Below are 26,987 nucleotides of genomic sequence, written 5' to 3' on the forward strand. Positions count from 1 at the left end.
ATGGAACCCGGCCCACCTAGATGAATGACAGTGATTGTGACAGATGCAATCGGTGGTGCAGGAGTCATGTAATCAATCACAATATCAAACTCTCCTCCTGGGCATAAACCAGGCAGGTAACAGCACATAATGGGAAAGCCAGAAAGTCCTTATGTGGGAAGTGTACATACAGCAGTGTGACTGATTCACCCCATTACACATCAGTGAAAGAAAGACTCACATTTATATAGCGTCTTTCACGACCACCAGACGTCTCAAAGCACTTTACAGCCAATGAAGTACTTTTGGAGTGTAGTCACCGTTGTAATGTGGGAAACACGGCAGCCAATTTACGCACAGCAAGCTCCCACAAACAGCAATGTGATAAAGACCAGATAAACTGTTTTTGTTATGTTGATTGAGGGATGAATATTGGCCAGGACACCAGGGATAACTCCCCTGCTCTTTTTCAGAATAGTGCCTTGGGATCTTATACATCCACCTGAGAGAGCAGACGGGGCCTTGGTTTAACGTCTCATTGGAAAGACGGCACCTCTGACAGTGTAGCACTACCTCAACAGTGGACTGGGGTGTCAGTCTAGAATTATGTGCTCAAGTCCCTGGAGTGGGATTTGAGCCCATAACCTTCTGACTCCGAGGCGAGTGACTGATACACCTTGTTTTGCAGCAATGTCTCATACACCCCATTATACAATCATTTTGTCCAACAGTCAGTAACAAAAGTTTTAATCTTTAGGCTCTAATTAGTGAAAATTTCCATTTGGTAAAGCATCTGACAGGGCTGTTACTCAGTTCACTGCCTGTTGCCATGCACAAGACACTTGACTGATCAATCAAAGTGCCAAGGTTAATGCCCAGGAGGACACTATGATATTGTGATTGGTGATATGACTCCTGCACCGCCGATTGCATCCGTCACAATCACTGTTTGATTTTTAAGTCTTGGACTACTTAGAAAATGAAATCCATAGAATAGGAATTGTCACTGCATAGACTTTCCCCGGAGCTGAATACACCAACGTGGCAGAAGATTACGGTGTAGGGATGAGTCAGGGACTGTGTGTGCCTGAAAGCTCCCTGGGTTGTGATGCTGCCTATTTAATCCTGGCTCTCATGCTTGGCAGCCCCCGTGCATAGTTTCATGTCTGAACCAAAAGTAGGCCAGCCTTAACTTCTTTTCCTTCCAACCTAACTCTCACTTCCCAGGCACCAGCACCTGGAAATGCTCTGTGCAAACACTAGACTGCACTGTGTTGGAGCACCATGTTCCACAGAGAGATTAACTCTGGTAATATGGTCTGACAGGAGAGGGCCGGGCGCAGAGCTGCACTGTTTATCTTGGATGTTCCAGCTGAAGACCATCAAAAATGTGTCACATGAGATCTCTGTGGCTCTGCGTGCGTTTAACCTTCCACAGCATCAACTGGTCACATTATCAGAACAGAAACTGTCAGCGCACCAACACTAACCACTGAATGAGTCAATAACCAAAATATAATTTTAAATGATTACTCCCCAGTTTCTCCCCCTCTCCTGAAGGGACTGATTCTCTGTGGAATATGCTTCCACAAAAGCTGGACTCCCTCTTATACCTCATCCAAGAGCTCAGAAAGTGTGTGTAATCAGACTATATGACTGTGGGGTATCACCGCTAAGCATAATCCTGTTATTAGCATGTGTATGTGTGCGCATGCATACACTTTACATGGTAACCTAGCCAAGTATTTTAGGCAGGAGAACGCCATTGGTCCATCTATTTCGCCTAGTACTACGACTAAATTCCCGTTGCTTAGCTCAGCAGTGATGATTGAATCATAGAGTCATACAGTACACTCCCCTGCTCTTTCCCCATAGCCCTGAAAACTATTCCTTTTCAAGTATATATTGGGCTGAATTAATTAACTCCACTGTTGTCGGTTCTGAACCAGCTTGGCTGACTCAGTCATCTGTATCCCTTTCTGTGACAAGTCGCTCTTGACATTGTCTATACAGCTCTTCCTTGGTCTTCCTCTGTTTCTTGTTCCTTGTACCTCTATATGCAGGGCCATGAAAGGTATTCTGTTTCCATTCTTAAAACGTGCCCAAAACATCGCAGTCATCTTTCGTGGATCTTACAAGTATTGTTGCTTGTCTCAGCCATGCTCTTATTACATCATTCTTGAATGTTTGCATCCTGGATACTCCCAGTATTCCTCTCAACCAATTTATCTCTCCTGTTAGTATCTTTTTCTTGTCAACTTTTCACGTGTTCCAGCACTCAGATCCATATAATGATAGAATGATGGGATTAAGAGAGATAAACCTTAATCCCACCCAAAATGAGCTGGATTTTCCAGTGGAGTGTCACCAGATGATGATTAGGGTGAGAATCCTTGCTGCTTTTCTCTCCCAGGAGTACTGAGTCCAATTGCGGAACCTCAACTTTGCTCTGATTAAGATCGGCTATTAGAGTGGGCATCAAACCTGGGACCTACCTTCCCATGTGGCTCAGTACCAATCCACATGACGCACTCACCCACTGAGCCATCTGGTAAACATTGCAAAAGAGAAGAAGGCCACCAGATATTGGCAGACTTAAAAACAAGTTGTAGAAAAAGAGAAGGAAAGCCAGTCATCTCCTGCAGGTTTCACCTGTTCTGCACAGACTCACCCTGACTTCAGGCTCAGTTTAAGGAGTGGTGTCATCAGGCTCAAGGGTTAGGGAGGTCATATGACCATGCTTATAAACCAAAGGCTGTGTGATGATATGCTGATCAGTACAACAAACATCAAGCATCACTGAACATCAAGCCATCATTTCCCAGACTGTCACTGACCTTATCTCCTCTGGAGATCTTCCCTCCACAGCCACCAACCTCATATTTCTCCAACCCCGCACAGCCCGCTTCTATCTCCTTCCCAAGATTCACAAACGGGACTGCCCCGGTAGACCCATTGTTTCGGCCTGTTCTTGCCCCACAGAACTTATTTCTTCCTATCTCGACTCTTATTTTTTCTCCTCTTGTCCACTCTCTTCCCACCTACATCAATGACTCCTCCAATGCCCTCCTTCACTTTAACAGTTTCCAAGTTGCTGGCTCCAACCGTCTCCTTTTCACCATGCACATCCAATCCCTCTACACTCCCACCCCCCACCAGGATGGCCTGAGGGCGCTCCGCTTCTTCCTCGAGCAGAGACCCAACCCGTCCCCATCCACCACCGCCCTCCCCCGCCTGGCTGAACTTGTTCTCACATTGAATAACTTCTCCTTTAACTCCACTCACTTTCTCCAAATTGAAGGTGTTGCTATGGGAACCTGCATGGGTCCTAGCTATACCTGCTTTTTCGTGGGATATGTGGAACATTCTTTGTTTGAGTCCTACTCGGGTCCCCTCCCTCACCTCTTTTTCCGATACATTGATGACTGTTCTCGCCCTGAACTTGAAAATTTCAATCACTTTGCATCCAATTTCCACTCTACCCTCACCTTCACATGGTCCATCTCCGACTCTTCCCTTCCCTTTCTCTACTTCTCTGTCTCCATTTCTGGGGATAGACTTTCGACCAGTATCCACTATAAGCCCACTGACTCCCACAGCTAGCTGGAATATACTTCCTCCCACCCCAAATCCTGTAAGGAACTCCATTCCACTCTCCCAGTTTCTCCGTCGCATCTGCTCTGACGATGCCACCTTCCACACTAGTGCCTCTGACATGTCTTAATTTTCCTCAAGCGAGGATTCCCCTCCGCCGTGGTTAACATGGCTCTCGACCGTGTCCGTTCTATTTCCCACATCTCTACTCTCACCCCTTCCCCTCCCTCTCAGAACCACGACAGTGTTCCCCTTGTCCTCACCTTTCACCCCACCAGCCTCCACGTTCAACGGATCATCCTCCGCCATTTCCGCCACCTCCAGCATGATCCCACCACCAATCACATCTTCCCCTCCCCTCCCCTCTCAGCGTTGCGAAGGGACCGCTCCCTCCACGATACCCTGGTCCATTCCGCAGTCACCCCCAGCACACCCTCCCCTTCCCACAGCACCTTCTCGTGCAAGCGCAGGAGATGCAACACCTGCCCTTTTACCTCCTACCTTCACATTATCCAGGGCCCAAATACTCCTTCCAGGTGAAACAGCGATTTACTTGTATCTCTTTCAATTTAGTATACTGTATTCGCTGCTCACGATGTGGTCTCCTCTACATTGGGGAGACCAAGCGTAGATTGGGTGACCGCTTTGCTGAACAACTCCGTTCAGTCCGTAAGTGTGACCCTGAGCTTCTGGTCACCAGTCACTTTAATTCTCCGCTCCACTCCCACTCTGATCTCTCCGTCCTCGGCCTCCTACACTGATCCAATGAAGCTCAACGCAAGCTCGAGGAACAGCACCTCATCTTTCGTTAAGGCACTTTACAGCCTTCTGGACTCAAAATCGAGTTCAACAATTTCAGAGCTTAACCTCTGGCCATCTTTGGCTCCCTTTTCTCTCTCCCCACCACCCCCCGTCCCCCTGCCCCGCCCCCTTATGTTTTTTCTTCTCTTTTTTTTTCTCTTTGTCTATAATGGCAGCTGGTCATTACTACGCCATTCACACCCTATCCAGATTAACCTTTTTCTAACTCTATCATTACCATTTCAATTTGGCCCATAATCCCTTTTTGTCTCTCTAATCTCTCCTGCCTTCCACCTTATCACAGACCTTCCCTTTTGTTCTTTCTTCCCTTCCCCCTTTCAGTGCTTAAGAATGTGCTCTTTTCGAACGTTCGGCAGTTCTGACAAAGAGTCATTGACCCGAAACTTTAACTCTGTTTTTCACTCCACAGATGCTGCCTGACCCGCTGAGATTTCCAGCATTCTCTATTTTTATTTCAGATTCCAGCATCCGCAGTATTTTGCTTTAGTACAACGCAGCAACCTGATATCATGTCTATTATTGCTGGCTAAATTTTGTTAATGATATTATTGGACCTCTCGTGTTGTTCCTCGTAATTAATCGATGATGCAATGTTTTATAAGCGGCAGCTGTTTGTGAGCTGCTGTTACCCTTTAAGGCCACAAGGTGCCTTCCTGCAGTCAACTAGAGACTGTTTTTAAGCAGTTTGGTCCGGTTGAAGAGCTAGGATCGACCACATTACTCCGTCTGCTTTCATTTCTATGATCCTAGGCATATATTAAAGTCAATTAGAGATTAGGTGAAATCTGCAGGAAATGACTGGCTTTCTTTCTCTTTTTTACAACTTGTTTTTAAGTGTGGCATAGAAATCTGCATGTGTGACACTTGAAGTGTGACAAATAGTTCTCAAAACTTTTATATATAATAGACAGATCGAAACCACTATGTTAAAATTTGCTGCAACATATTTTATACATATACGTGTGCTTGCTGCAGGGTGAAAGTGCTCTTTGAATAATTGACAAAGTGCAAGTGAGGGGAGTCACTTGACCAACCTCGCTCACCATTCTATAGAAACCCATAATTTCCCTATCACATTCTTCAAACCTGAGGTCTGAAACTTGCAAGCAATGCAGCTGCCTTTAATTGGCCACAGCAATTTGAGCAGGTGTCAGACTTGGCTCAGTGGTAGCAGTCCCACCTCTGAGTCAGCAGGTCATGGGTTCAAGCCCCATTCCAGAGACTTGAGCATATGATCGAGGCTGACACTTCAATGTATTGAAGCAGTGCTGCACTGTCGGAGGTGCCGTCTTTCGGAAGATATATTAAACCGAAGCCCCCATCTGCTGTCTCAGGTGGGCATAAAAGATCCCATGGCACTATTAGAAGAAGAGCAGAGGAGTTTTCCCTGGAGGCCTGGTCAATATTTAACCCTCAACCAATACCTTAAACAGATTACCTGGCCAGTATCACGTTGCTGTTTGTGGGACTTTGCTGTTGGCTGTTCTGTTTTCTACATTACAACGGTGACTACAGTTCTAAAGTACTTCATTGGCTGTAAAGTGCTTTGGGACTACCTTAAGTTGTGAAAGGTGCAATATAAATGCAAGTTCTTTATTTCAATTTACAAATATGCACAGTTACCTGAAAACAGAGTCCTTAAAGGCAAACGCCACATCAGCAGCTAAACTTCACAACCAAGCTCCAGACTGCTCACTAACAATGCCACAAGAGGATCAGGCAGTCTCAACAATGTGTGGATTCCAATCTTCAATCAGTGACTTTATTTTTGGAGACTATTTATTTATTTGTTTGTGTTTTTAGCATCTACATCAGTTGAAGTACCGAAAATCATCAATGTTTTTATTCCGGAACATCCTTCACATTTCCTTCATCAACTTGGATACATCCTGGCAACGCTACTGCTCCTGGCCATTCTGATAACCACCATTGCCCTGCTTACTCATCGACAGAGAAAGAGAGGTGATGTCTGTAGTTTCCTTATTTTTTCTCGTTACCTCTTTTATATTTCTCTGCCTCTTTTCCCCTTTAAGACCCCTGCACAGCGCACATGGTATAAAGGTAATAAGGTAGGTCGGGGGGAGGACCCTCTGTGTTATTCAATCGCCAGTTGCTCAGAGATGTGTGGGAAAGGTTCCTACTGCTCTCCCCTACATCCGTTCCTGTGTGGGAGCTGCGGGCTTGAGCTCTCTGCCTTCCCCTTAAAAGGCAGAAGAGATCAGAGATCCACCTCATGGACTGTGTGTGTATCAGTATACCGCACCTCTGCCCTACCTTGAAAACATCAAGAACAAGAGGACACAATCTTAAAAGTAGAGCTAGGCCATTCAGGAGCGAAATCAGAAAGCACTTTTTCACACAAAGGATAGTAGCAATCTGGAATTGTGTCCCAAATGGCCGTGGATGCTGAGAGACAATGGAGCTTTCAAGACTTTCAGTATTGATTGATTTTTGTTAGGTAATGGTTTGAAGTTGAGGTACAGATCAAAATGCAACTTTGTCACACAGGCCTGTATGACCCACTGAACAGGCAGCAGATATGGATGCATGCCTGCTCTTTGAACCCTTTTGGCTCACAACTGTGTTTTCCTTTTTTCAGGTCTTCAGTACAATGTGAAGACGTCACAACCGTAAGTTTTGACTTATCATTCGCTCTCTTCTCACTACCGGCACAAACAAACTCTTTGGTAGGCTTGTGATCAAACTGTACACTTATCACATGACCTGAGCCACTAACCGCTTTCGGGTCAAAGGCCTTTGGATAGAGGTCTGCAGCCATGTACTGCAGGGATCTCGGCCGTGGTGTTTGCAGTTCTTTGCTTCCTGGACGGGGCATCTTGTGGTGAAGGAAAGCTAATTACTGAAGCTGCAAGCATCTCAGCTTGCAGCAAATATGTTCCTCTCCTGGAGAACTCAATGATTCTGGCTGCAGAGGTTATACCCTGCCGAGTGAGGAACCCCTGTGGTGGAATGTTCATCAAAGTTATTATCGACATGTACATTTTCACATCCTTCTGAGAGGAAATCGGAGATGTGAGAGAGAGTGGGGTGGGGGGAGCGGTGGGAGAGAGAGTGAGGGGAGAGGTCAGGAACTTGGGCTGGGGGAGGAGGTCAGGAACTTGGGCTGGGGGAGGAGGTCAGGAACTTGGGCTGGGGGAGGTCAGGAACTTGGGCTGGGGGAGGAGGTCAGGAACTTGGGCTGGGGGGGAGGAGGTCAGGAACTTGGGCTGGGGGGGAGGAGGTCAGGAACTGGGGCTGGGGGGAGGAGGTCAGGAACTTGGGCTGGGGGGAGGAGGTCAGGAACTTGGGCTGGGGGAGGAGGTCAGGAACTTGGGCTGGGGGGAGGAGGTCAGGAACTTGGGCTGGGGGGGAGGAGGTCAGGAACTGGGGCTGGGGGGAGGAGGTCAGGAACTTGGGCTGGGGGGAGGAGGTCAGGAACTTGGGCTGGGGGGAGGAGGTCAGGAACTTGGGCTGGGGGGAGGAGGTCAGGAACTTGGGCTGGGGGGAGGAGGTCAGGAACTTGGGCTGGGGGGAGGAGGTCAGGAACTTGGGCTGGGGGAGGAGGTCAGGAACTTGGGCTGGGGGGAGGAGGTCAGGAACTTGGGCTGGGGGGAGGAGGTCAGGAACTTGGGCTGGGGGAGGAGGTCAGGAACTTGGGCTGGGGGAGGAGGTCAGGAACTTGGGCTGGGGGAGGAGGTCAGGAACTTTGGCTGGGGGAGGAGGTCAGGAACTTACATAGCATATATGACACACAAACAGCCCAACCATTCCTGTCGGTGTTTATGCTCCACTCGAGTCTCCGCCCGTCTTTCCTCACCTGAATCCATCCGCCTAGCCCCTCTATTCCCTTCTCCTTCATATGCTTGTCTAGCCTCCCTTTAAATGCATCTATACTATTCGCTTCAACCACTCCCTGGGATAGCGAGTTCCACATACATTCTCTCACCACACTTTGGGTAAAGATGTTTCTTCTGAATTTCCTTTCGGATTTCTTGGTGACTATCTTACATTGATGACCTCTAGTTATTCTCTTCGTCACAAGTGGAAACATTCTCTCTGTATCCACTATCAAAACCTTTCATAATGTTAAAGACCCCTATTAGGTCACCCCTCAGCATTTTTTCAAGAAAAAAGAGACCCAGCCTGTTCATCCTTTCCTGACACGTATACCCTCGCATTTCTGGTATCATCCTTCTAAATCTTCTCTGCACCCTCTCCAGTGCCTCCATATCCTTTTTATAATATAGGCAGTACTCGAAGTGTGGTCTAACCAAGGGTCGAATCAGGTTTAGCATAACTTTATACTTTTCAATTCTATGCCGTTAGAAATAAACCCTAGTGCTTGGTTTACTTTTTTTATGGCACTGTGTCACAACTTTTAGCGATTTGTGTATTTGTGCTCCGAGATCCCTTTGTTCTTCTACCCCACCTAGACTCTCATCCTCCAAGTAATAAATGACCTCCCTGTTCTTCCTACCAAAATGTAATACTCACATTTATCTGTGTTGAACTTCTTTGCCAATTATATGCCCATTCTGCAAGTTTATTAATGTCCTCCTGTAATTTGTTGCCGTCCTCCTCAGTATTGACAATCGCCTCCAATTTGGTGTCATCCGCAAATTTAGAAATTGTGTTTTTGAGTCCAAAGTCTAAATCGTTAATATAAATTGTGACCAACAGTGGTCCCAGCTCTGATCCTTGTGGAACACCACTACCCACCTTGTGCCACTGTGAATAGCTACCTTCTACCCCTACTCTCTGCTTTCTGTCTTGAAGCCAGCTAGCGATCCATTCTGCTACTTTGTCCCCTGACGGCACATTCTCTGACCTTGTTCATCAGTCTATTATGGGATATCTTATCGAAGGCCTAATGAAAATCTGGATAAATTGCATCTATTGCATTACCATTGTCTACTCTCTCTGTTCCCTCTTCAAAAAATTCAATGAAGCTGGTCAAGCAAGATTTTGCCTTTTGAAATCCATGCTGACTATTCGTTATTATATTTTTGGTTTCTAGTTGTTCTTCTATTTTCTCCTTTAGTAGTATTCCATTATTTTTCCTACCACCCATGTTAAGCTGACTGATCTATAATTCCCTGGACATGTTCAATACCCCTTCTTAAATATAGGTATTACGTTAGCTATCCGCCAGTCCTCTGGCACTACACCTTTTTCTAACGAATTATTAAATATGTGTAGTAAGGCCTCTGCTATCTCTTCCCAAGATTATTTTAAAATGCGTGGATGCAATCCCTCCGACCAGGGGTTTTATCCTCTTTGAGTTTGATTATTTTATTTAATATATCCCCTCTTTTTATTTTAAATGTTCATATCTGCTAATCTCATCATCCAATGTCATGTCCACCTGTTCTATCTCCCTGGTAAATACTGAAGCAAAATAATTATTTAATATGTCTGCCATCTCTCTATCGTTACCTGTGGTATTTTCCTGTCTATCCCTTAATGGCCCTATTCCCATCCCAACCTACCTCGTTCAGACTCCTGATCTCCCCTCATTGAAACACCTGCGAACTCATCCCTTTCTGATGTGGAAGTAGGTCATCCTCAATATGAGGGACTGCCTAATACTATACTATACTACTCCTTCTCTCAGGCTCCCGTTCTCCTGCTCCCCTCTTTCAGGCTGCTAATCTTCTGTTCCCCTCTCTAAGGCTCCTGATATCCTGCTTCCCACTCTCAGACTCCCACTCTCCTGCTCCCCCCCTCTCAGGCTTCCGGTCACCTATTCCCCTCTCTCAGGCTCCTGATCTCCTGCTCCTTCTCTCTGCTCATGATGTTCTGCTTCCTGTTTGTGTAAAGTATTAGTGCTACATGAAACAGTGCATGTTAAAATCTGCTCTCTGGGGAGCTTTGTTTACAGAATAGGCTGCAGAATGTTCAGTATATTTTCCTGGGGGTTTATCTTACATTCATGTTCCTTTATATACGGACATATACGGTAGTAAAATCATTCTTTTTTAAACTTTATACAGTTTTCAGTCTATACTAGAACAAAGGCTGAATTGTAAAGCAAATTCTAAAGAAACCAGAAATAAATACAAATAAGCACTTTTCTCAGGAGCTTCATTGACTGCTAAAGGTCACTGTCTCAATCTGTGTTCTCTCCTCAAATCAACAGGAGAACAGAAGATACCCTCAACGATTTTGTGGTTGACACGACTGATCTGAGACCGAACAAAAATGAGGAAATAAAACTGGGTACGTGTAACATCAGTAAAATTTGCTGGCTGAACAGTGCATTTATGCATAGTCACTGCCTTTGCTCATCTTTACAAAGATGTGGAAATGGTGGACAGGAAAAGACCAGCTGTTCATTGAGCCTGCCCTACACGGCCGTGAAGCTTTAAATTAAGCATCATTATTCACAACAAGCCCCCAACCCCAGCAGCCCTGTAATCTCCTGGGAGAGGCAGAAACCAGATATAAAACCCAAGGCCAATTTAGGCAGGGGAGGGGAGTGGCGGGGGAAAAGGGAAAACTCCTCTCCAACCTGCTGAGCTGATCAAAACTAGTCCAGGAGTCCACACTGACCATGCTTTATATCGACGAACATTCCATGCCGGGATCTCCGCTCTAGCCAGGAACTGGCCCAGCTCTCTTTTGAAGATATGCAACGAATCAGCACTCACTGCATGAGCTAGCAAACCAATAAAGCAGTAACAAGGAGCAAAACAGTTGTATCGTGCACTCCTTGCACCGTGGAGGAGAGAATACGAGTTTGAGCCATGCATGTATCACTTAAATTGTGCCCATTACAGATACCTGTGATTGTTCGCTTCCTCTTATGCTGAGGAACGTGTTTCATGGACATCAGTATCTCACCCAAAGGGCCATCCTTCATGTGCGAACCAAGACAAAGTGTACCTGCTGGAGACTATAAACATCAATGGACTATGGGGAGAGAGTGGGGCAATGTGATTAATTACTTATTGCTCTAGTAAAGATCCAGCATAGACATGATGGGTCAAATAGCCTTCTATTCTGTTAGCTTCTATGATTTAGTGACATTTGGCTGCAAGGGGCATGATAACCAAACCCAACTTGTCCTTACCCAATATCCAAACACCCGCACTTTCCAGCACCAGACAGTCATCAGGAATCGTGGCTAATTCCTGCTCCCCTCCACCCCAAGCCCAAGATGACTCAGACAAGTGATAGCACCCTAACCCCAGCCCAGCCCAGCCTGAGATCAGCTAACAACAGAGATCAGGGATTGAACATGGGACCTTCCTAGTTTGAATGACTCAGTGCTTCAACAGGTGGATTCACGGATACACTTAAGCAAAACTTTTATTCTCAATCATTGGACTGGTTTTCATTTAAATATCTGACACAATTCCAGTATTCAGACCAAAGCAAGCACGCTACTCGGAACTCCTACACGGCAGCCAATCCCTAGGTGGGCAGAGGAAACGTTTCAAGGACAACCTCAAAGCCTCCTTGATAAACTGCAACATCCCCACCAGCACCTGGGAATCCTTGGCCAAAGACCGCCCTAAGAGGAGGAAGAGCATCCGGGAGGGCACTGAGCACCTCGAGTCTCATCGCCGAGAGCATACAGAAAATCAGCGCAGGCAGCAGAAGGAGTGTGCGGCAAACCAGATGCCCCACCCACCCTTTCCTTCAACGACTGTCTGTCCCACCTGTGACAGAGACTGTAATTCCTGTATTGGACTGTTCAGTCACCTAAGAACTCACTTTGAGTGGAAGCAAGTCTTCCTCGATTTCGAGGAACTGCCTATGATGATGATTCAGATCCCTACCAATTAATTTGTTTATGCAGCTAATGGTAACCAGGAATTATATCATCAGATTATACTGACAGGAGAATCATTCCATCCTGTATCACTGAAGACCTGTCTGTGTGTGACATTTGCCCAATGGTGAAGATATATCACTGACCAGGTAGAAAGGCGACTTTCTGCAGCAGTCGCGAATATAGAGGCAGGAGAGGGGAAGGGCTGGATGGGAGGGGAGGGTGTCTGGGAGAGGGTGGGTGGGTGAGAGGATTTGGGAGGGGGAGGGCAGTTGACCTGTACGTTTGTGCTTGTTGCAGAGTGAGAATAATGCAGTTCTTATTTTTAGCAGACTACAAGAACAACATACTAAAGGAAAAGGCTGCAATGTCCAGAGAGAAGGTGGAGCTGCTCAGGGAGATCCCCCCAAAGAACTTAGATAGAGGTAGGCTGGGGCTTAAACCCCTCGATCCTTCTAGTGTTTTCATTTTTCCCACTTTTCCAGATATTTTCATTATGGACTCCACCCTTTCACCTCCCACAATTAGCAATCCTCCTGCTACCCTGCAATAATCAGCCAGGAGCTCAGCGACAGGATGTGAGTCTATGTCTGATTTCTCCCCCCAACCCCCTTGACTGGAACTGGGGTCTGTGTCTTTGATAACCCCACAGGGTGATGGGACGAGGGTCTGTGCCTGTGATTTCCCCCACACAATGATGGGACGGGGGAATCTGTGATTCCCCCACACAGTGATGGGACGGGAGTCTGTAAGAGAAGGGATAACCATCTGTGGCTAACTAAGGAAATAAGGGATTGTAACAAATTGAAAACAAGGGCATACAAAGTGGCCAAGACTAGTGGGAGGCCAGAGGATTGGGAAACTTTTAAAAGCCAGCAAAGAACGACTTAAAAAACATAAAGAGAGGGAAGATAAATTATGAAAGCAAACTGGCACGAAATATAAAAACAGATAGTAAGAGTTTCTACAGGTATATAAAAAGGAAAAGAGTGGCTAAAGTAAATGTTGGTCCCTTAGAGGATGAGACAGGGGAATTAATAATGGGGAACAGGGAAATGGCAGAGACTTTGAACAAATATTTTGTATTGGTCTTCACGGTAGAAGACACTAAAAACATCCCAATAGTGGATAATCAGGGGGCTATAGGGAGGGAGGAACTTAATACAATCACTATCACTAAAGAAGTAGTACTCGGTAAAATAATGGGACTAAAAGCGGACAAGTCCCCTGGACCTGATGGCTTGCATCCTAAGGTCTTAAAATAAGTGGCTGCAGAGGTAGTGGATGCATTGGTTGTAATATACCAAATTTCCCTGGATTCTGGGGAGGTCAGACAGAAAGTAGGAAACTATAGACCAGTTAGCCTAACATCTGTTGTTGGGAAAATGCTGGAGTCCATTATTAAGGAAACAGTAGCAGGACATTTGGAAAAGCATGATTCAATCAAGCAGAGTCAACATGATTTTATGAAAGGGAAGTCATGTTTGACAAATTTGCTGGAGTTCTTTGAAGATGTAACGAGCAGGGTGGATAAGGGGGAACCAATGGATGTGGTGTATTTGGATTTCCAGAAGGCATTCGATAAGGCGCCACATAAAAAGTTACGACACAAGATAAAAGTTCACAGGGTTGGGGGTAATATATTAACATGGATAGAGGATTGGCTAACCAACAGAAAACAGACAGTCGGGATAAATGGGTCATTTTCCGGTTGGCAAACAATAACTAGTGGGGTGCCGCAGGGATTGGTGCTGGGGCCTCAATCATTTACAATCTATATTAATGACTTGGATGAAGGGACCGAGTGTAATGTAGTCAAGTTTGCTGATGATACAACGATGGGTGGGAGAGCAAATAGTGAGGAGGACACAAGAAATCTGCAAAGGGATATAGGAAGGCTAAGTGACTGGGCAAAAATTTGGCAGATGGAGTATAATGTCGGAAAATGTGAGGAAAATGTAGGAAAATGTGGCAGAAACAATAGAAAAGCAAATTATAATTTAAATGGAGAAAAATTGCAAAGTGTTGCAGTACAGAGGAACCTGGGGGTCCTTGTGCATGAAACACAAAAAGTTAGTATGTAGGTACAGCAAGTAATCAGGAAGGCAAATGGAATTTTGGCCTTTATTGCAAAGGGGATGGAGTATAAAAGCAGAGAAGTCCTGCTACAACTACAGGATATTGGTGAGGCCACACCTAGAGTACTGCGTACAGTTTTGGTCTCCGTATTTAAGGAAGGATATACTTGCATTGGAGGCTGTTCAGAGAAGGTTCACTAGGTTGATTCCAGAGATGAGATGGTGGACTTATGAAGATAGATTGAGTAGGTTGGGTCTATACTCATTGGAGTTCAGAAGAATGAGAAGTGATCTTATCGAAACATATAAGATAATGAGGGGGCTCGATAAGGTGGATGTGGAGAGGATATTTCCACTCATAGGGGAAACTAAAACTAGGGGACATAGTCTCAGAATAAGGGGCCGCCCATTTAAAACTTAGATGAGGAGGAATTTCTTCTGAGGGTTGTAAATCTGTGGAATTCTCTGCCCCAGAGAGCTGTGGAGACTGGGTCATTGAATATATTTAAGGCGGAGATAGACAGATTTTTGAGTGATAGGGAATAAAGGGTTATGGGGAGCAGGCAGGGAAGTGTAACTGAGTCCATGATCAGATCAGCCATAATATTATTGAATGGCGGAGCAGGCTCGAGGGGCCAAATGGCCTACTCCTGCTCCTATTTCTTATGTGATTCCCCTACACAGCGATGGGGTGTGGAATCTGTGCCTATGATTCTCCCACACAGTGATGGGTTGTGAGTCTGTGTCTGTGATTCTTCAACACTGATAGGGTGGGGTCTGTGTCTTTGATTCCCCCACAGGGTGATGGAACGAGGGTCTGTGCCTGTGATTTCCCCCGCACAGTGATGGGATGTGGATCTGTGCCTATGATTCCCCCACACAGGGATGGGACGGGGGTATGTGATTTCCCCCACACAGTGATGGAATGTGGCTCTGTGCCTATGATTCCCCCACACAGTGATGGGACAAAGGTATGTGATTCCCCCACACAGTGATGGGATGTGGATCTGTGTCTGTGATTCCCCCACACAGTGATGGGATGAAGGTATGTGATTCCCCACACAGTTATGGGTTGTGAGTCTGTGTCTGATTCTTCAACACTATTAGGGTGGGAGTCTGTATCTGATTCCTCCACAGTGGTGGGACAGGGGTCTATATCGGTGATATCCCCACAATGGTGGGACGGGATTCTGTGTCTCTGATTACTCCATAGTGATGGGATGGGGGTCTATCTGTGATTCCCCCTCAGTGAAGAGTTGTGAGTCTATGCCTGTGATGATGGGATGTGGGTCTGTGTCCGTGATTCCCCCACACAGTGATGGGATGAAGGTATGTGATTCCCCACACAGTGATGGGATGTGGATCTGTGTCTGTGATTCCCCCACACAGTGATGGGATGTGGGTCTATGTCTGTGATACCCCACACAATAGTGGGACATGGGTTTGTGTCTGATTCCCACACACAGCAACGGGACATGGGTCTGTGTCTGTGATTCTCACACAGTGACAGGACATAGATCTGTGTCTGTGATTCCCACACAGTGAAGAGTTGTGAGTCTGTGTCTGTGATTCCCACACACAGTGACGGGACATAGGTCTGTGTCTGTGATTCCCACACAGTGAAGAGTTGCGAGTCTGTGTCTGTGATTCCCACACACAGTGACGGGACATAGGTCTGTGTCTGTGATTCCCACACAGTGAAGAGTTGCGAGTCTGTGTCTGTGATTCCCACACACAGTGACGGGACATAGGTCTGTGTCTGTGATTTCCACACAGTCATCATCATCATCATAGGCAGTCCCTTGGGGTCGAGGATGACTTGCTTCCACACTAAAAATGAGTTCTCGGGTGACTGATGAACTCATTTTAAACGGTGGAAGATGCCTGTGTGTGAATTATTTTAACGTGGGGTGGCCGTTGCACACTAGACACCAGATGGGCTTGACGGAGTACGGTCTTGATCCAGTGGCAAGGGGATCCAAGACGAATTCCCACACAGTGACGGGATGCAGGCCATGCCTGTGATTTCTTCAGGGGGTGATTTCAGTCATGTCACTGTGGTGGTCGATAAGTGGAGGCTCGGAAGAGTAAACTACCTTTCCTATAGTTCCATTGAATGGTTCCATTTTAATGGGCTCTTTTAACTTGCTGAATTGATGCTGGGCTAACTGTACGTCCTGATAACATTTGGTGCCTTCATGTGGCGAGAAAGACAAGAGGGTTGCAGCCCGATTCCCAGCTCACCAACATCGACATTGGTCAGTCAGTGACTGGAGGCTGAGAAACTCAGACAAGTCTGCTCAATGCCACAGGTGACGGCAAGAGGGCTACTCGATAATTGCCCCCCGATAATTAAACATGACAGTTATCAAATGCCTTTTGTACCAATTTAAACAATCATCTGTACTAATTCCTCTTGATTTACTTCCTCAGATTTTGAGAAGAAATATTGGAAATAAAGAGAATGATGCTGCTGGCTGGATCCAGAAGCTGATCAGTGAAGGGTCTATATAAGGAAATCAGTTGCCTTTTATCAATATCCTTCAATAATACAGCGCTTAATTAAAGTATACATATCAAGGGTACTGTCACGAACATATCACAAAACTGTGTGGCAAATTTTGCAGAACCAAAACCTGGTACTGCCTTACTGGGAACTTTTCATTCATCTAACACTTCTGCCATTCCAGGCGTGCAATGGTTTTATTTGATGAGGGAGACAGGCACTGCTAACAAACAGCTTCAATATCGTTGGTCAGAAGGGAAACGGTGGATATCCTGTCTGGCTGTAACTGTCCACAATATGATGTTAGCTGGGGGGAGGGTAGAGATTCTGGGAGCACAAGATCGCAAGGGTAAGTGCTGCTCCTTTCAAAGTAGTTGGCTGTGGTGTTACTTGAATTGGAGGAACGATCACCATTACCCAATGATACACAGTGTGTAACTTGGAGGCTGCAATTTCAATGCACCAACTCAGCACAGTTACTTTCCAGCTTTGACCAGCTGAAGGACCAAGCAACTTGGCAGCTTACAATTAACATCAGTGTGGATCTCTAGTCCTGTAGTCTGTCTATCCTTCCATCCCCAATCCTTCAGTCTGTCGATCCCTCAATCTCCAATCCCTCCACTGCAATCACTGTGTGTCTATCCATCTCCAATCACTGTGTGTCTATCCCTCCTTCTCCAATCCCTCACTGTGTCTCCCCCCCATCTCCAATCCCTCAGTGTGTATCGCCCATTCAGTCCCTCAGTGTATCTCCCTCCCCCTTCAGTCCCTCAGTGTATCTATTCCCCCCCCGTCAATCCCTCAGTGTATCTACCCCACCCCCCCGTCAATCCCTCAGTGTATCCCCCCCCCTTCAGTCCCTCAGTGTATCTCCCTCCCCCTTCAGTCCCTCAGTGTATCTATCCCCCCCCGTCAATCCCTCAGTGTATCTACCCCCCCCGTCAATCCCTCAGTGTATCCCCCCCCCCTTCAGTCCCTCAGTGTATCTATCCTCCACCCCCCTTCAGTCTCTCAGTGTATCTATCCCCCCCTTCAATCCCTCAGTGTATCTACCCTCCCCTTCAGGCCCTGTTTATCTATCCCCCCCCTTCAATCCCTCAGTGTATCTACCCTCCCCTTCAGTCCCTCAGTGTATCTATCCTCCACCCCCCTTCAGTCTCTCAGTGTATCTATCCCCCCCCTTCAATCCCTCAGTGTATCTACCCTCCCCTTCAGGCCCTGTTTATCTATCCCCCCTCCTTCAATCCCTCAGTGTATCTACCCTCCCCTTCAGGCCCTCAGTTTATCTATCCCCACCCCCTTCAGTCCCTCAGTGTATCTATCCCCCACCCCCCTTCAGTCCTTCAGTATCTATTCCCCGCCCCCCACTTCAGGCCCTCGGTGTGCCTATCCCTCCATCTCCAATCCCTCAGTCTGTCTCTCCCTCCAATTCCAATCCATGTACCTCTCCCTCCATCTCCAATCCCTCAGTATGTCTATCCCTCCATCACCAATCTCTCAGTGCATCTTTCCCTCCTTCAGTTTGAGACTGTTTTTCTCTCATCTAGTCCCTCAGTGTATCCCTCCATTTCCAATCTTTCAGTATGTTTCTCCCTCCATCTCCAATCCCTGTGTGTCTATCCCTCCATCTTCAGTCTCTGAATGTTTCTTTCTTACTGACCACCTCCTCGTTTCTATCAAAGGTGAATTTTCTTTTCTTTCATAGATTAATTTTCTCTGATTAGAATTCAAGTAATAAGTCTTATGAAGTGAAAAGTTCCACTCAATATGTAGTGAATAATTTCTAAAATGTTCTGCAAAACAGTTACCTCCCCCAAGGTAATCCGAAATAGTGACAATTTTGATAACTGACACAAAAACACGGTATTATTCTAAACAAGAATGACATACAAGATTATCATAATTCATCATTATCATCATGTGACAATTATGCAATGTATTTGTCCTATTTTATAAATGCTGCCATTTCAAAAATCACATTGCCATATTTCTGGAACCTACTCAGTCCACACAGTTACTGAGACAGCATCGTATCCAGTGGTTTCACCCTGCAGTTCCATCTCTCACTCGATTTTCTTTGCATGTGATTGTATCTGTCACATCATATAGAAGACTCGTTGCTGGCCTGCAATCAGTGGGGTTCAGCCTGGGATCAGCATCGCTGGCCTAGGATAACAGTCGCTGGCCTGGGATCAGTGCTGATGCCTGGGATCAGCCTGGGGTAGCTATCACTGGCCTGGGATCTGTGGTGATGAGCCTGACCTGGGATCAGCAGTGGGCCCTACATTCGTACACGGTGTGTGGCTTCAACTGCAACATAAATGACAATAATACAAGATAAAAGGAGAGAGACTGGGTGAATATTCCCAGTCCAAGTATAACCACAGCCAATGCCGTACAAATAAAACACTGCTCTTTCATTCATTTTTTTTATTGTAGGCACCTAATGTTTTTTTTTACAAGTAAAATTAATGGGTTGAATTGGTCTCTCCTGTATATTAATGACTTTATAAAAGAAAAACAGCTTTACTAAATCAGATAGCATTGTTTCAAACATATTCTTCAGATTGTCTTTTGTTTAATTGAGGTCAAGGCAGGACAGCACCAAGATCGAGAAGAGTTGGAAAGAAGATCAGCAACATGGGGAAGAGGTCAGCTGACTGCAAGCTTGGGTTTTAGTAGACTGAGGATTGTAGGAGGAAGGCAAAAGTAAGAGGTGAAGAGTTCCACAGTTTGAGGGCCGAGGGAAAATTAGTTGGAGTAGGAGATGGTATGATGGGTCTTGATTTCAACATAGTGAGGATGCTGGGAAGAGGAATAGTGAGTATAACTGACTCTCCATCCATCCAGGTTTTATCCATCACTCTGTCTAAACTGTCTGTAATACAGGGGTATCTCAGTCACACGCACAATCAGGAAATTACTGTTCAGCAGAAAATTTAAGTGTACTCCCTCCCTGACCTTATTGGCTGCTGGTTTTTATGGGCCAGTAGCTAGGAAAATGTCTGAGTAGATCTGTAACGAGTTGGTACCAATAGGGCCAGCAGTTACTTATACCGCAAACAGTGCCCGCTCCATGCTGTTGTGCAAGTTCCATTTTGCTATCTTGCCGGACAGACTGATTCCATAGTGAAGCTCTCTTCAACCATTGACCTGAAGGGATATCCAGGAGTTTCCACTCCTTTATAGAGCTATAGCATTATTATACTGTGAACTCTAGTTATTGGAAATAATGTATTAAAGCATCATTTATCACAATCCTCCCGGTATAATACTTAAAACTCTGAGCCAGCGAGGGCTCTCATATGATTGGCCTGCAAATTTCAATCCTCAGTAACATCAACACCCTTCCTAGGACAGGGCAGTGTTTGGGATTGATCCAGTGCAGTAATCGGGGCAAGGGTTGGGATTGACCCAGTGCAGGGATTGGGGCAGGAAAGGGGTTGGCATTGTTCCGGTGTGGGGATTGGGATTGACCCAGTGCAGGGATTGGGATTGACCCAGTGCAGGGGTTGGGGCAACAACAACAACTTACATTTATATAGCACCTTTAATGTAGTAAAATGTCCCAAGTGGTTCACAGGGGGTTATCAAACAAAATTTGGCACCGAGCCACATAATGAGATATTTGGACAGGTGACCAAAAGCTTAGTCAAAGAGGTAGGTTTTAAGGAGTGTCTTAAATGAGGAAAATGAGGCAGAGAGGTCTAGGGAAGGAACTGCAGAGCTTAGGCCGAGGCAGCTGAAAGCACCGCTGCCAACGGTGGAGCGATTAAAATTGGGGATGCACAAGAGGCCAGAATTGGAGAAGTGCAGAGATCTCGGTTTGTAGGGCTGGAGGAGGTTACAGAGATAGGGAGAGGGCAGGGGGGGTGCAAGGCCATGGAGGGATTTGAAAACAATGAGAATTTTAAAATTGAGGTGTTTCTGGACTGAGAGCCAATGTAGGTCAGCGAGCAAAGGAATGATGGTGCGAATTAGGATACGGGCAGCAGAGTAGCATGAGCTGAGGTTTACAGAGGGTGCAAGGTGGGGGGGGGCAGCCAGGAGAGCATTAGAAGAGTCGAGTCTAGAGGTAACAAAGGCATGGACGAGTGTTTCATTAGTAGCAGAGCTGAGGCAGAGGTGAACATGGGTGGCGATACAGAGGTTGATATAGGGCAGGTGTGGGATTTGGGTTGGAATTGCTGCAGGGCAGATGAGAGCTGAAGCTTTCTTTACTAACGATGAAAATTCACTGAAAACATTAATAACTAATGACATCGCCACTTCACAAAACGCGGAACTAAGTGGGAAAATGAACTTTTATTTAAAAAAATAAATTTTTAGTGTCCGGTTTATCATTTTAAAAATTCCAGGTGGACTGCTCAAACCTGGGCTGGGAGGGGAGAAACCCATCAGATTTTGAGTACAACATTAACAAAAACTCTCACCAAATCTTCTAGCGTAAGACACCAAGGCTAAAATATTAGAATCAGGCAACTAACCATTCCCGCCCTTTTAAATTTTAAATTGCAGAAATTGGGCTATGGACGATGCTCCTGCAAAAGGCAATTGGGGCCTAATGAACTTATCAAAGTCGTGGCCTGATCATCGGCACTGCGACTTAAATTTAATGTGAGGGGAAGGCCCAACCTGTGGGATTCCCGGCAGCTGATCTAAGGCAGGAGCTGTCGGCTCCCCAAAGTAATTAGCTCTTTTAGCAGGCCTTGTGGGCCAGGCCAAGCCCCTCAAGGAAGCCTTCGGCCTCCCCCAGCCCTGATCGCCAGCCTCCCCCATTCCTCCGTCCTCCCAATTGCCAGCCTCCCCCCCCCAGCCCTCCCGATCACCACCCTCTCCTGCTCCCTATTAATATCAGGGCCATGGGTCTGAGCACTGAAACGTATAATTATTAAAAATGTAACATGTATGTGGGCCCTGCAGAAGGGAGGGGAACAGGCAGGCTAGACTTAACATTTCTCACCGAGGATTGAAAATATGGAAAACTCAAGAATGTGTTGAAAGTGTTTTTCAGAAAGGGTGGATAAGATGGAATACAGTCATCTGTTCTAGTCCTGTAAGTTCCTGTGTTCCTAGACTTTAGGGAGCATATTCAATCTGTTGCTTGCTCCCTTGACCTTTTTCTCTCACTTCATCCAAAGTTATTTTATTTTTGGTGTATTTTTTGCGACATCAGGAAATTATTTTATATACATATATGTGTGTCTGACATGTGCTGCTCTCTCTGCTATCAGTACTTTACCTATTGCGCATTAAAACATTAGCTCTGCTTTGCAGTCTGACTGGTGCAGCTATTGCTATTAGTGTGACACGAGGTATGGTGTATGAACATAAAAGGTGTCTCTGTGTAATAAGACCTGTTGTGTTCCTACATAATAGCCCTGTGCAAATAATTGGGAGTTATGTCCCTATAAGAGTGTGCGTAGTACCACTTTAAAAATGTTGGAGGTTAGTGCCTGCTCACCAGCCAATCGGATCACATTATTATTATTATTACATGCTCATCTCAAGTGCATTATAGAGTATACAGTGTGTGTATGCTGGCTTGATACAGTTCTACAGTATGCTGTTAAATGAGCAAATGTTCATGAATTTAAATAAAGAGAACAAGATGCCTTGCTTTGTCTCTTTTTTTATTAGTCAATTGTTTCCACAGCAGTCACTTCATCTACACTGTAAGAGGACCTGCATTTCGCTCAAAATTAAAGTACTCAGAAATCACAACACATATAGGAACAGGAATAGGCCATTCATCCTGTACCACCATTGAAATGGATTGTGGCTGATCTGTTCCTCAACTCCATTTACCTGCTTTTGCTGCATATCCCTTGAAACCCTTAGCCAACAATAATCTATGATCTCAGTTTTGAAAGCTCCAATTGACACAGCATCCATGGCCTTTTAGGGGAGAGAGTTCCAGATTTCCACTACCCTTTGTATGAAAAAATGCTTCCCGATTTCACTCCTAAATGGTCTAGCTCCAATTAGATATATATTCAAAATCTTCCCTGTGGTACTTCCAGATGCCATGTTTTTGGGTCAATATTTGCTATTATAAATGCCCATAATATATATTATAGGGTTTGCCTACGTAAATTAATCACAGTGACTACACAGTCTGGCCACTAGATTCTCATAAAATGCTTTAGAAAACATTTCAGTTGCCATTTTATTTCCTCAGTAACTAAAGCTAAATAAGGGTTTGAATTTTTTTTAAATAAATCAGTAACATGATTTATCCATTGAATTATCTTTTGTGTATTTTAATGCCTTCATTAAACATTTCACATGAAGATCTCAACCTCTTTCTAAAGTTTGGGCTTGCAGACCTGTGACTCTTTGAACTGAACTTGGTTTGTGAAGTTTGAGCATATGCAGTGTACAGAGTACCTAATTTGCCAGGATAGGGTACCATTCAGTCAGCTATACTGATGCAATATTTTTCTTAAGAACATAATAAATAGGAACAGGAGTAGGCCATACGGCCCCTTGAGCCTGCTCCGCCATTCAATAAGATCATGGCTGATCTGATCATGGACTCAGCTCCACTTCCCCACCCGCTCCCCATAACCCCTTATCGTTTAAGAAACTGTCTTAAATTTATTCAATGTCCCAGCTTCCACAGCTCTCTGAGGCAGCGAATTCCACAGATGTACAACCCTCTGAGAGAAGACATTTCTCCCCATCTCTGTTTTAAATGGGCGGCCTCTTATTCTATGATCATGCCCTCTAGTTCTAGTCTCCCCCATCAGTGGAAACATCCTCTCTACATCCACCTTGTCAAGCCCCCTCATAATCTTATACCTTTCGATAAGATCACACCTCATTCTTCTGAATTCCAATGAGTAGAGTCCCAACCTACTGAACCTTTCCTCATAAGTCAACCCCCTCATCCCTGGAATCAACCTAGTGAACCTTCTGTGAACTGCCTCCAAAGCAAGTATATCCTTTCGTAAATATGGAAACCAAAACTGCACGCAGTATTCCAGGTGTGGCCTCTCCAATACCTTCTTCAACTTACTGCTCAGTCATTTTTCTTCAAAAAAAATTAAAAACAGATCAAATTATAAAAGCTTAACAGGTAAAAAAAAATGATAAGCATTTTTTTTTTAAAAGAGGCTGTGTCAATGTGACAATGAGAAATAATGACTAATGATGACATTCCTGCTGCAGCCTTTGTGTTCTACGAATTTCAGAAAATGTATTAGGCAGAGAAAGAGAGAGGATGGTTGTGAAGGGGCAAATGGTGAGTGAGAGGGGTCAGAGAGAAGGGGTGATAGGGAGTGAAAGACAGGAGGACAAGGGTTAAGAGGGAGGGAAGGATGAGAGGGGTGAAAGAAAGAGTGAGCAGGGGAGAGGAGGCAGAAAAAGAAGAACGAGAGAAGGTGGTGAAATGAGATGGAGCTAAGAGGCAAATGGGGGTCACGAAAGAGTGAAGGGGTTGAGAGGTTTAAAGAGGAGTTTGAGAGAAGGGGTTTGAAAGAGATGGGAGTCGAGAGAGAGAGATAGGGGTGAAAGACAGGTGCTTGAAAGAGAAGTGGATATGATTATTGGGTGACAAGTTTACATAGGCTGTTTTGATTATAACTGGACAAAGGAATTTATAATGGAAATATAAAAATAAGATCAGAAATTACAACATTTAAGTGGGGACTGAATTATACATGCACTCTCTGGTGCAATTATCCACTGCTTCACCTGAAGACTACTTTTGCTCTTGATTCCCTAGGTGCAACGTCACAGGAAGTCACCTCGTATTTTATTAAAAATCATACATCTGCACACTCCGTCAACTTTTCCTATTATACATTTTTACGTCATGTTTTATAATAGAAATTGTCTATGTAAACTGGTCATGCTGTAATATCATCTTCTCCACAGTGGCGGCACTTCAGTGCCACCAGAGGGATTTTGTAATTACAGTGTGACAAATTTACATAGGCATTTTCTATTATAAATGTTGACATAGGAATTTACAAAGGAAAGATTAACATAAAGACAGAATGTATAACTTTAAAAAGTGGAACAAATGAACAAGTAGCATCTTAAGAAAAGGCAATAATTTCCTGCTGGTTCCTTCTGATCTTGATAGCCCAGTCTCTTCTGAAGGGGAGCTGAAGATTTACAAGAAGCTGTCAAATCTACAAAAAAAATCACTCAGCAACAGCAATTTAGCTTCTAACCTCAGGAGGTGTATATTTACACAAGATTTTGGCTTTAAAGAGACAGATCAAGCTAAAGAAGCTCCACCTTAAAGTGACAGGCAAGGTAAAGACAACTCCACTTTAAAGGGCTAGGCCAGGTGAAAGACAGTGCCACCTTAAAGTGACAAGCCAGCTAGAGATCTCCACCTTAAAGGGGCAGGCCAGGTGAAAGCGCCATCTTAATGGGACAGGCAAGTTAAAGACAGCTCCACATTAGCAGCAGACCACTTTTTTCAAGGCAGCTACTGAGTGCATAATAAGAAAGATCGATGAAGACATAATCACTCTCACTGTCTTTTAATAACACATTGTGGTATAAAGCTCCAGTCATTATAACACAGCACATTCTCCAATTTACTGGAAGCAACAGCACAGCAGATAAGCTTGTGCAGTCAACAATTCAGTTTTTATATACTAAAGTTTAAATCGATTTCTGTTGATAAGGTTGTCTTTTTGGGTATATTTACATTCATACATTGAGCTAAAAGAGTGAAGGAGGAATGACACCCTTGATAGCCCAGTGATTAAAGCTACTGCCCAATTCAGGCTTGGGCTGATAAGTGTCAAGTAACTTTCGTGCCACATAATTGTCAGAAAATGACTATCTTCCAACAAGAGAAAGTCTAACCAGCTCCCCTTGACATTCAATAGCATTATCATCGTTGAATTCCCCATCATCAACATCCTGGGGGTCACCATTGACCAGAAACTTAACTGGACAGCCACAAAAGTACTGTGGCTACAAGAGCAGGTCAGAGGCTGGGTATTCTGCAACGAGTGACTCACCTGATTCCCCAAAACCTTTGCACCATCTACAAGGCACAAGTCAGGAGGGTGATGGAATACTCTCCACTTGCCTGAATGAGTGCAGCTCCAACAATACTCAAGAAGCTTGAGCCCCTCCAGGACAAAGCAACCCACTTGATTGGCACCCCATCCACCACCTTAAACATTCACTCCCTCCACCACTGGCACACCGTATATGCAGTGTGTACCATCTACAAGGTGCAATGCAGCAACTTGCCAAGGCTTCTTCAACAGCACCTCCCAAACCTGCAACCTCTATCACCTAGAAGTACAAAGGTAGTAGAAGCATGGGAACACCATCACCTCCAAGATCCCTTCGAAGTCATACACCATCCTGACTTGGAAATATATTGCTGGTCCTTCATCGTCGCTGGGTTAAAGTCCTGGAACTCCCTTCTTAACAGCACTGTGGGAGTACCTTTACCACACGGACTGCAGTGGTTCAAGTAGGCGGCTCACCACCACCTTCTCAAGGACAATTGGGGCTGCGAAAAAATTTTTAAATCATACATTGAGCTAAAAGAGTGATACCCCCTGATGGTCCAGTAATTAAAGCTACTGCTCAATTGAATACTGAATAATAAAAGAAAGACTTGCATATATATAGCGCCTTTCATGACCACCAGATGTCCTAAAGTGCTTTACAGCCAGTGAAGTACTTTTGGAGTGTAGTCACTGTTGTAATGTGGGAAACACGGCAGGCAATTTGCGCACAGCAAACTCCCACAAACAGCAATGTGATAAAGACCAGATAAACTGTTTTTGTTATGTTGATTAAGGGATCAATATCAGCCAGGACACCGGGGATAACTCCCCTGCTCTTCTTCAAAAAAGTGCCATGGGATCTTTTACGCCCACCTGAGAGAGCAGACGGGAACTCGGTTTAACATCTCATCCGAAAGATGGCATATAATATTTACCAGAAGCCACGTTGATCTGTATTGATTTATTTGACCTCAGCGAAGGTGCCGGAATCAGCTGTGAGATCAATTGAAGCACCCAACCAAGCTCACCTAACTCAGTGAAAACCAAGATTGAGTCTATTCAAGACAGAGATCAAGATTTTTGGATATTAAGGGACTCAACGGATATGGGGATAGTGCAGGAAAGTGGAGTTGAGGAAGATCAGCCATGATCTTATTGAATGGCAGAACAGGCTCCAGGGCCGAATGGCCTACTCCTGCTCCTATTTCATATGTTCTTAATTATTCTATCACAAC

The 26,987-nt window shown here is 45.1% G+C and overlaps 1 protein-coding gene across 3 annotated transcripts in view; it reads left to right on the forward strand.

Moving 5' to 3' along the window:
* Window positions 1–17,320, forward strand: part of LOC139228900 (matrix remodeling-associated protein 8-like) — a 72,304-nt gene extending 54,984 nt beyond the window's left edge. For 2 of the 3 annotated variants that reach the window (XM_070860397.1, XM_070860399.1), the window contains exons 6-10: window positions 6,199–6,357; window positions 6,995–7,025; window positions 10,535–10,614; window positions 12,502–12,597; window positions 16,684–17,320. In XM_070860397.1, coding sequence (XP_070716498.1) covers window positions 6,199–6,357; window positions 6,995–7,025; window positions 10,535–10,614; window positions 12,502–12,597; window positions 16,684–16,709 — 392 coding nt within the window. In that variant the 3' untranslated portion in view covers window positions 16,710–17,320. The remainder of the gene's footprint in view (window positions 1–6,198; window positions 6,358–6,994; window positions 7,026–10,534; window positions 10,615–12,501; window positions 12,598–16,683) is intronic. The other variant, XM_070860398.1, reaches the window with a different exon arrangement.
* The last annotated feature ends 9,667 nt before the right edge of the window (window positions 17,321–26,987 follow it).

The sequence above is a fragment of the Pristiophorus japonicus genome, chromosome 18 (genome assembly GCF_044704955.1).
Source record: "Pristiophorus japonicus isolate sPriJap1 chromosome 18, sPriJap1.hap1, whole genome shotgun sequence".
NCBI classification, from domain to species: Eukaryota; Metazoa; Chordata; class Chondrichthyes; family Pristiophoridae; genus Pristiophorus; species Pristiophorus japonicus.